At 36.4% G+C, this 11688-nt stretch overlaps 1 protein-coding gene across 1 annotated transcript; it reads right to left on the bottom strand.

The window, feature by feature from the left end:
* Window positions 1-415: 415 nt before the first annotated feature.
* Window positions 416-10237, bottom strand: atp1b4 (ATPase Na+/K+ transporting subunit beta 4). Its single transcript, XM_044127855.1, has 9 exons — window positions 10053-10237; window positions 9847-9903; window positions 9146-9362; window positions 4894-5022; window positions 4706-4810; window positions 2927-3126; window positions 1715-1771; window positions 1239-1331; window positions 416-1162 (listed from the first exon to the last, which is right to left on the bottom strand). Exons 2-9 carry the CDS (start codon window positions 9898-9900, stop codon window positions 1001-1003), a joined length of 1017 nt encoding a protein of 338 aa, XP_043983790.1. The 5' UTR covers window positions 9901-9903; window positions 10053-10237; the 3' UTR covers window positions 416-1000.
* Window positions 10238-11688: the final 1451 nt, after the last annotated feature.

Here is an 11688-nt window from a genome sequence, read left to right as displayed (position 1 = left end):
GGAGCTAAATTGGGGCCATAAAGTTTGTTCTAAAAAAAAGTCCCAAAACTGAAAGAAAAAACATGAATATGAAAAGTATTTTGTACATTTTTATTCAAATTCACATAATGTTTTTTTAGTTTTAAAACATTATTTTTGTTTCAAAGCTTTTTTTCAGTTTCTTTTTTTTTTCTTTTTTTTCATTTGAGCAAACTTTATGGCCTCAATTTAGCTCCATACATGAGTATATACAAGGATTTTCAGGTCATGATTTCACTTACAGAGGAAAGTTCAAATCAAATTGGATTCATAGTAGAATTATTATTTATCATAATATATTTCTTTATTGATCAGCCTAGAATATTATTTTGCTTTTGCAAAAAAAAGAAGCATACACACATCATAAATTTAAAATACTGCTCTATTCAACAAAAAATATAGTAATCATGTATTTGCATTTATTATGTCATTTTTCTGTATAAGTACAACACAAGTCTTCTTTTCAGCGCTTACATGATAGTTCTTTGAATTCTTACAACTTAATTGAATAATATAATTCAAAACAAATTAGTACCTTATCACCATTACAAAAAAATGTGCAAGAAAAAACATCAACTAACCTGCCGACATTTTCTAATTCCCTAGTAATGCTTTAAGTCAGAATTGGATTTGCATAGCCAGAAACGCTAACTAATTGGGCAGAATTTAATTTAGTTTTGATTAATTTTGCTAATCATTATAAAATACGAGGAGCTGAATTGTAATTCCCACTATGCAGCTGTCCGGTGCACAGCACTGTCTGTTGTAGGTGCCAATACTCTGCTTAAGGTTCAAGAAACAACAGATGCAAAATAAAAATGTATAAATCTAGTTCCTTATTTTGTTTCACAGCAGAAGACATGGGTATTTAAGAGAAAGGTGAGGAAATAATTCAAGAAAAAAAAAAATAAAGGTTTAAAATATTTCTTCTCTTGTACATGTTCTCCTGCCTCCATCACAGGAGCGTCGCAATGTCTTTGCCTCACGCTCCGACCTCCAGGGTGAAGGTCACGCTGCCCAGGTAGCGGTCGGTGGGCGAATCGTTAATGATTCCCTTCCCGTTCAGTTTGCATTGCACGTGGATGTGGGCGTCCTGCTGCACTCCTGCGAAACGAACAGCCACCACCGGCGAGGAGTAGTTCACCTGCGACGAAACGAACACAAAACGACTCAGATTGATCGGGTTCGACTGAACTCCCGGTTCGTCAATCAGCACTTACATGTCTGAGCTTCCCGTAGTAAGGGTAGTAATTCAGGTCAAAAATGTTTTTAGGGAAAAACTGAATATCTCCTATGGCCTCTTGAGGTCCTTTCTAGGAGAGAAAACAAGTAATTTTATTCACTTGTTCGCATTTAAATTCATAGCCCGGGAATATTTCTACATTTTGCCATCTTTTAAATTAGTTTATGTGATAGACCAACAGAAGACTATAGACTATAACAGTGAAATGGAAGGAAATAAATACATGACTGCCCACTAATAACAAGATGTAAAGCTCATAAAGTCGAATTTATGTAATACCACACTGACCAGACCAACTGTTATTTCTTCCACTCCAGCTATTCTTTGTGATAAAAATTGCAATATAATACATTAAAGGGTTTTGGTGAGGCAAAATGTGAAAATGTTCAAGGGGTATGATAGTTTAGAAAGGTACTGAATTTAATACAACATAACGACTGATGTTTTTCATACCTTAACCCCACAAGTGACATTTACTGGTTTACCCTGTCCAGGTAGGTAACCAAGAATCTATGAAACAATAACATAAAGAACATTTTAGCACACACACACAAAAACAAAGATTTGAAGTTTTTACTTAAAAAATGAACCGTAAGCAAAACTCACACAAGTTTTCCATATACACAGGGACGGCTGGTATAAGTGTGTGTATCTTGCACATAAAAACTGCAATGCACACGCTATACTGTTTGCAAAGTGAAATAGTGAAAAAATTAACTCAAGAGTTTGGGTTATTTACCCTGTTAAAGGAGAAAAAAAATCCCATTTACACATTGTTGTTAATTTGTTTATAAATGTGCCAGTTCCAAACTAAACCAGTAAACTAACTATTTAGCTCACAAACAAAAATATTTAGCTCCAAGCTAAATATTTAACTTGAAAGCTAAATATATTGGGACTGGAAAATATGGCTGAAAAATGTATCGTGATATAAGGATTTCATATCAGTCGATATCGATAATAAGTGATTAGTTTTTGTTTTACATATGTTATATACCGCAAAACTGTTGTTCCTGTTTTAATTTCAATTTCATCTCCAACTGTTCTTATTTTCTCCCTTCACTCCACTCTGGTAGTTTATATTTAAGCAGTTATGAGGTCAACACACTGTTGCTAAGTAACCAAAGAGTGGTTAGTTAACCGGACAGCGAGTGAGTTGAATAGCCATGATTTTAGACCGGAGTGGTTCCAACATGCTTCCAAGCGGACCAGATCACTCTTAGCTCACCACACACGGCGGGAATATTGCTTACGTTTATCTTAAGAGTCATCCCGACAATCGAGGAGTCTTAAGACTGTCGGAAAGGCAGGAATAGGAATAAAAATATTGCCGTGATCCCACAAATCTAGCTTAAGCCTTTCCTCTGCTGCTGACATCTCCCAGAATGCTGTGCGGTTAAGTAAAACGATTTAATTTTCTAGAGGACGTTTTTTTCTTTTAATATTTATCACGTCTCTATCGCGATATATATATTGTTATTTATTTATTTCCCAGTCCTAATATACTTAGACTCAATGGCGATCAAGTTTTTTCTCCAAACGGTTCCCGTGTTGTTCTACAATTGGCCACTAGGAGTCACTATTCCGCGATTACACCCTCAGTCCCGCTCTGTTAGCTCCTCATCCTTCATATTCGCCTCTTGCAGTGACTGCCACTCTCCTTACCCGGTTCATGCGGAGCAGGATGCATGGCCTTCCGTGAGAATAGCCATAGTAGGGGTCCTGCAGCCCTGAACACTCCCCCAACCAGGACCTCTTGAACTGACACGCGATCCGTTCCGAGCTGTCCTCCAGGTGGTCCTGCATGAAGTACGAGTCGTGTGCGCACCGAATATTCTTCCTGTCCTGAGCAGCGTCATTATACGCTGGAAGTGGAGAGCAGAGGCAAACCCACGGAGGTAAAAGAAGTGTCCTTTAAACTCATACACGGAATCTGCCCTGATAAAATCTACATAAATAAGTTCAACAATCAACTCCAACGTCGCTGTAAACTTATGGAGCTAAATTGGGGCCACAAATTTTGGGCTATAGAAGTTGTTCAAAAGAAAAAAAAAAATAACTAAAAATTTATTTTGAAACTGGAAAAGAAAATGTTTGAAATTGAAAGAAAGTCTTAAGCTAAAATATAGACCTGAACCTGATTTTTCTTTCATTTGTTTTCAGTTCCAAAACTTTTTACAGTTTCAATATAATTTTTCAATTATTTTTTTTTCTTTTGAGCAAACTTTCTGGTCCTAATTCAGCTTCATATAAATACACTCTACCTTTTGTGACTTTTGTCCAAAGTCTTATCACTAATTTGTTCTGGATATGTCCTAATTTTTAGGTATTTTAACTCATAAATATCAGGAAGCTTTCAGTTGTATTAGGAACTTGTCGTGTTTGGGTTTCAACAAAGTGTCAAAATAAATCTAAAGGTGTTTTTATATCAATTTATTAATTATGAAAGCCGCAATAACTTTAACAAAAAATATTTTTTTACATGTTTGTTGAAACAATGATGTGGTTGTGACAGTAGAGTATGAGATAGATAATCTATGATAGCATGTAGCTCCTCTAAGTAATAAACAACCAATAAGAGCCATGCTATGCTATGCTGCACCTAGCATAACATGTTGTGAATGCTCCTGCTAGTTAGCATGGCCACCGATAATGACGGATAAACAGTCTTCCTATAACTGCAAGTTGTTTTTCTGCTACTAGCCCATTTAGTTTGAGTACATTAGGTTGATTGGAAGCACTAAGACCCGCCTCCTGGCTCTGATTGGTTGTTTTTGGTCGGGAGCGCTACATTCCTTCAGACGGCAATGATTGATCTTTTCACAGCTTACCTGTCTCACAACAAACTGTCACAACATGGTGATTATTTGAACAGATATGTGAAATAAAACTTTTTTTTTTTTTTTTTTACATGATGCAGCTGTAAAGCTAAATTTCACAAACACAATTGCAAATTTTAGTAGAGAAAATCAGATTTTTCTCTTTTTTGATTGAGTTTAAGCAATATTTTCTCACAATTAGACCTTCAACTAATCGAAAAGCGAAAAAGACCGTATGGACTTGTTCCCAACTTACCAATAAACATTTTTGGAAAAATAGAAATAAAAAAGAGGAAAACCAAGTGGAAAAATGAGAGAGTGGAGGAGGGAAAGAAGAGGGAGTGAGGCATAAATAAACCTTTGCAACAGCAAAACTCTGCCAAGCTCAGGCCTCTGGCAAAAGAAGCCTGACAAAAGCTTGGTGTGAAAAAAAAACTGTACTGAATGGCTACTCTCTGCCCACAAAGAGGCTTCCCTTCCCAGCATGCTCTGCAGGAAACAAATGTTAAAAAATGAGACAAAAGTAGAAGAAGATGAGGATGAAGAAAAAACTCTGAAGTTTCTTTAATTTTCAACAAACTCAGCAACCTGAAAGTTTAATGTCATCGTGCCCAGACAGACTCACATCTTAGAAATTCATCAATGGACCGGGTGTACTTCTTCCAGGACTTGCGGTCCGATGCATTGAAAGCGATGTCGTGGCCTTCTAGGTGTGGGGCCATCGTCAGACCTGCCAGTGGAGACCCAGAGACAGTCAACTGCACAGAGCAGAATGAAACGCAGCGGCACATCAGAGTCTGGGGGCTTTCTTACCTGGTGGCATCACTCTGTCATTGAAGGTGGGATGATAGGGACTGATGGACCACATGAGGCAAAACATACAGCCGCCAAACATGGCCGCCAGAAATGCATAAAGTGCAGCGTAGAACAGGAGGATGAGACCTAGACAGAGCGGCGGGAAAATGTTATTACACAAGAGGTTAAGTCTGATCAGAGCGAAGGGAAATAATGAACCTTATTGTGTGTGTTTGTGTTGTCTGGAGTTCACTTCCTGTCTTTGATTAGTGCTGCCTCTAATTTTCTTTATGAAGACATGAAGGGGGAAATGTTCCCCCTTCATGTCTGGAGCTACAAATGACCTCTAGAGCCCATACACTGCAAAAACACAAAACATTACCAAGCATTTTTGGTCATTTCTAGTACAAATATCTTAGTACACTTAAAAAAAAAACATAACTTAGAAGTAACTTTTCAGCAAGAAATAGGAGCTTCTTTCAAGTCAATAATTCCTTAATATTGATGAAAAACTATTTGCTATAGATGAAATAATCTGTTGGTGGAACAAAACTATTATGACTTATAAAATATGTTGGTCCAACTGGCCCTTTTTCATCAATATTAAGGAATTATTGGCCTTAAACAAGCTGCCATATCAAGCTGAAAGGCTACTTGTAAGTTAATTTTGTCTTATTACAAGTGTAATAATAAATTTGCTCTCTAAACTAAATCAAAAAAAATATTTGGTATGGGTTTGTGTTTTTACAGTGTATAATTACTCCATAACAGAGAAATCCTCATTTGCTGCAAAAACATAAAATCTTACCAAGTATTTTTATTCTAGTTTCTGGTTCAAGTACACTTGAAATAAGACAAAACTGTTGTTTTGAGTCAATAATTCTTAATGTTGATGAAAATTTACTAGTTCCACTGGCAGATTATTTTACTTAAAACAAGCCATTTTTCATGTGTTATAAGTGAAATAATCTGCTAACAGAACTGGTATGTTTAAGGGATTATTAACTTAAATAACCTCCTGTATGTTGCTGAAAAGTTGCTTGTGATTTAATTTTGATGAAGAAGTACTAATTGCACTTGCAAATTGTTTCACTTATAACATGGGAAAAATGTGTTGTTAAAAGTGAAATAATCTTGAAATTTTTCATCAATATTAAGGAATTGTTTACTTAAAATAATCTAATTTATCCTGGTAAAAAGTTACTTGTTAGTTAATTTTGTCTCATGTAAAGTGTGGTAAGATATTTGAACTAGAAACTGAACTAAGAAAATTTGGTTAGACTTTGTGTCTTCACAGTGATTGTTGCTACTTTTTAGCTAATCTAACTTAATGTGTCCCAAACTTAATGGCTTTTGCTGTGCGTGCAATTTTAGAGGGGACTAGCAGCGGCCACAAAGGCCTTTCTGTTTGAGCTCAGTGAGAAATCTCCCAGCCTGTTCTTTCACTCAGGAACACAGTGAACCTCCGGTTGCCATCGTAGTGAAGGTTTTTTTTTTTTTTTTTTTTTTTTTTGCAGCCATAGAGGCCCAGCCAGCTCCAAGGAGCCCCAATCACCCCACTCTGGCATTGTGTCCCCTCATGCACACTTGCCTCACAGGACACGCAGAGCAGACTTCAACTCAGGGCCCTTTTCTTCAGAGGACACATGGGCCCCACTTCTCCACAAGTGTGCACGCACTGGTTATGTAGCTTCATTCAGCTCTTATCCCTGCCTGAAGGTGAAGCGGTTCACTTTATCCATGAAACTGAGACTTTCTTGAAATGCATTTGTCTACTGCAACACGTGGCAACAAGCGCCTGCTTCGTCATATTAGGGCTGCAACTAACGATTGTTTTAGTTAGTGATTATTTTGACGACTAATCGGATAAGATATTGGCATATTCTGCAGATTTTTCATTTTAGACTTTTTATACTATACTAGAAATACACAAAAATGCAAATAAACTAAATTAATTCCCTTTTTAGATATGGAAATTAATATTTTATTGTGTAAAATGGAATAACACAGCATTTGTTGAGTGAACGCTTGATCATTTGTAGTAACATCAACAAGTAAAAAAACATTTCTCCTAGACTTCACATCAAATAATGATTATTTTTTGGATTAATAACAATAGTTGATTATTTTTAACAGAATTTGAACCAGGTGAAGCTAAAACTGCCACGTTAGGAGTTCTGGGTGGATCGGATTTATAGATACAGAGTTTTTTTCTTAAATGTAAAATGTATTTTTGTTTTGTACAGTTTTGACTCAGTGTGTTCTTTCAGCAAAAGGTCTTTTTTAGAGCCTGTATTCTCCAGTTTAACGGTTATTTGATTCCTAAGTCAGGTAGCAATTATTTCAATAATCGATTAATCACTATTAAACCGATTAATCTTTACAGCCCTATGTCATAAATGACTCAACTCATCCAGTCCATGTCAAACGTCTCAATTTGCCAATAATCCCAATGATCGCAACAAAACGGATATTGATATTTTCTGAATTGGTAAAAATACAGTAAAAACAACCAACATTATTTAATTTGATATAATTGTTTTACATTTTTATCTTAAAAATCTGATGAAAGGCAAATGCTTTGATGTATAAGTGGCAAAAAAGTATTTTTTTTTTTTTTATTTCAAAACAGCGAGTGCAGTATTCGTATAAAAAGGACAGTAGCTGATTGTTGGTTTCACATGAAAGTATCAAAGCCAGTCAATCAGGACAACCCTAATTCTTCATTTCCTAATTTTCCGCTGATTCAAAAAATTAATTAAAAATTAAATCCTAATTGGACAATTTCCTTTGATCAGCTCACACAATCGATCGGTAAGTCAAATACAAAAGAAAACAGTTTTTTTTATTTTAGTAAACGCATCAAAACTGGAAGCTCCCTCTATCTTCTGCCAACATGTAATAAAGAAAATCATAAAAAGTTAATGGACGTACGCTTTAATTCATAGAGTTGATTTTCCAAACGAACCATTTTCTGCTGGATTTAAAACTTTCCAATAAGGCTCTCAATATGGATGGATAATAAATAGTTCATAGATATGTTACTAATTCATCTCTAAACACTTTATAAATCATTAATAACTGATAATTATACATTAATTAAGGGTGAAAAGGAGACAAAATCTACTAGTTTCTTGCTAACTAGCAAGCCAAATCTGCTCTCATATGTATTTTAATCTAGAGGTGTCACACTAAACATTTCAGGCTACATTGTAAGCACAATAAGCATTTGTGAGCATATTTTTTTTTAGCTTACAGTCTCATTTGCACTCTTAATTAATCCATAATAAGCAGTTATTAATGACTTATTAAGTGTTTATAAACTATTTATTAGCATCTATGTGTTTGATTTGATGTAAAGCACTTTGAAATGCCTTGCTGCTGAAATGTGCTATACAAATAAAATTTGATTTGATTTGATTTTTGATCTATTAGGAGAGTCTTATTGTAAAGAGATACCAAAACTCCTATCTCTAACAAAAAAAACTGCAACTATTTCTTTCCCAATTATCAGAATCAGATTATTTTTCCGTAATTGTTCCTGATGTATTTGGGAGGTCAAATACGAAAACATCTCACGGAAACTAAGAACTCCTGTTATCTTCCATCCATGAATGCAACAAGCAGTAAGTTGCCGTTTGATTGTGCTTTTTCTAGCTTAAAATAAACCAGATAGAGATTAGGAACATTTACAGTAATGCAAATATTCTTGTATTTCATTTTATGCTCAAGATTTAGTCAATCAAGGCACCTGCTTCATTAACTTTTATGTCTCTAAAACAAAAAAATTGTAATGTGAATGGAGGTAAACCGTAGAAAAGCCAGATTGGTGCATGTCTAAAGAAGCTCAAGGCTGAAGCACGTCTACGTGTTTTACTGCAGCCCAGGGTCTGGTGAATGTTCAGTTCAGCAGCGAGGTCGCCAAGGCTTTGGGAACAAGACAGCGGAGAGCATGGTAAGATTTAGAGGAATTTGATTCCTGGCCAATGCGAGGCCAAGAACCGTGTCCTCCCGCTGAGGACATGTCCCCAGGCAGTCTGTTTTTGTCGGGACTCTCTGAATCATCCATGCACCTATGTAAACATCAAGCATGAGGACACACAGGCTGTGGACTGGAGGAACATTTCCCACCCTCAACTTAGCCTTGTGACAACATTCAAACCCCATGCATCCTCCTGAGTTTGTGTGGAGTTTCTCATCTCTAAGACATGTAAAAACAGAAATAACTTTTGCAACAGCACACAGAACCTTCTACAGCTCGTCAACTCACTCCAGCTCTTGCCGGAGCGACCCATGAATTCGTTGGTCTCTGCATTCCACAGGTACGTCTTGAGGTCGGCTATCTTCTGGTGGAGTGTCCGTTTGGGAATCGGCCTGCGCTTCCACCTTTCGAAGTTCAGGTCCTCCTGCTCCAGGGGCTGGTGCTCTGCCAGCTCCTCCTGCTCTTCCTCCAGCTCCACGCCATGTTTGAGAATCACCTTGGGCGGCTGGTGGAAAGAAGAAGCAGAGAAAAAGCCCTCACCGCACATGTTCCAAACTGCCCGGTGCTGCAGTCGACCTATTTTCTTTTGCAGCAAGAAAAAACTGGCATGCCTCCTGATCCGAGTATGACCGATAATGTAAACTGCAAGACAGTGCTCTGCATGTTAATGGACATCACACTGATGGTCCTGTCCCCTGTTTCTGCAAATTATAAACTCTCTGGTGACCTTGTGGCACTCGTTGGGAGAGCTGACCTCCGCTGAGCGGGACCCTCCTGCTTGGAGCAGCAGCTGCACGCAGCCAAGCTGGAGGGTCAACCCTACATCCAGATGTTACTCACTGACTCACAGTGTCCACAGGCCAGGACACACGGATCCCACAGAAAAGCCGCAGGACACTTCAGAGTGTCATGCAAAAGAATCAACGTTGATTCATTGATTGGATTATAACCAAATTTCAATGAGACATTGATTTCTGTTTTGTACTTACAGGACTTTTAATGAGCTTCTCCTCAGCTCCCCCGTCTGTGGTACTGGGATCCATGTCCTTTATAAACAAAAACAGCATTTATTTACTCACAATTCCTTTTTTTTTCTTTCTTTTTTTAACTTAATTTTACAAAAACAAATCTCTCAAAATTACCCTTCCATACTGTACACGTAGCCACAATTGTTTTAATCAAAGAAAGAACCTACCTGGAGTTTTCTTCTCAATATAAACAAATGTTGATTAATTAGTCGGAAACCCTTCTTGTCCCGCTACAGAGTAATAATATTCGTCAAAAAGCGTGTGGGGGTTTCATTAGAAAGTTTGGGGCTTGCAGAGGGGGGACCGGGCACGGAGAGCCTCCTTCAGCTAGGCGCGCATCGTAGTGAATGAACGCTAGACAGAGAAAGCCCGGGGGCGGGATGCAAAGAGCTTTTTTTGGGTCCCAGAGTGGATTTGGCAGAGGCCCTGAATCACAGCGCTGCATTCTGGACACGCACCCCAACCTCCATTGTCTGAAATCTGGACAAGGAGTCCAATAAAACCTGAATACAATATTTACAGCTCATTCCAAGGGAAGATACCGGCATTCACTGGCTGGCTACGTCATGTTTGCGCGCAAAAGCATCCATGCAACTAATTTAATCTATTTTTTTCTATTGATTTTAGTCAACCTAATGTAGTTCATATTAAAAATGTACAATGAAACGTAAAATAATGATTTGCAAATGCGTGAATGGACACATTTCCTGCATTAAGTGCATGGAAGTTATTGAAAACAGTGTAAATTACTATCAAAAGTTCATGTAGTTCTCAATCCCGATTCAATCTGCACTCGGGGCACGTAAAGTTCTGTTACCCCCCTGCAAGAGTGGGTTCTTCAGGGGGACTTCTGAGGTTCTTTTTTCTGTACCCTCTTTCCATGAAAAGACTAATTGCGTCATGGAAAAATCCCTTGTTTGAGATTTGCGCGGCACAAACGTGCGCACGTGTTCATGTACATGTATTTTTATGGTGAATTTAAGGGCTTTAACACAATGCGTGCAGCATTTAAATGTTTTTATTGTTTGTTTTTGTTTTGGAAGCCCAACATTAGGCCCTAAATACTCTTAAACAAAGTAACACGTGCAGTTTGAATGCCTATATTGAAATTAATATCAGATAAACTACAAAAAAATAAATAAAAACATAAACAAACGTCTTTTATTTTTGGTTTAAAACGTCAAATATTAAATAAAAAAATACAATACAATATATATATATATATATATATATATATATATATATATATATATATATATATATATATATATATATATATATATATATATTCTAACTAGAGTTTAGAAAAATTTGCCTTTATTATTATTATTATTATTATTATTATTATTATTATTATTATTATTATTATTATTATTATTATTATTATTATTATTATTATTATTATTTTCCAAGTTTACTGGAGACAGGGACGTTATTCTGCAAGGATCCCAATATGTGACTGCAGATGGAGCTGTTTCATTTGTATACTGAAATGTGTTGTCCTACTCAATGTTTCAGGACAAAATAAAATTATTTTATATTAATAATAACATATAAAATAAAATTAAACATATAGTTAAATTTTGGATGAGTTTAGTCGAGGATAAGATAAGCCCAAACTATCTTCACTGTCACAAAACTCCCCGTCTTTTGAAAAATATTTATGCTTTGGTGTGTCTCAGCTCTTTATTATAACATTTATTTGATAATTGTATTTGATACTGTAAAACAAAAAAAAATTGAACCAGAAACACAATAGAAAACCAGTGGATATCAAATAGAAATTTGATATGTAGATCAGTT

The sequence above is a fragment of the Gambusia affinis genome, linkage group LG09 (genome assembly GCF_019740435.1).
Source record: "Gambusia affinis linkage group LG09, SWU_Gaff_1.0, whole genome shotgun sequence".
NCBI classification, from domain to species: domain Eukaryota; kingdom Metazoa; phylum Chordata; class Actinopteri; order Cyprinodontiformes; family Poeciliidae; genus Gambusia; species Gambusia affinis.
Note: the sequence above shows the minus strand (reverse complement) of the source record. Positions and strands in the feature narration are given on the sequence as shown.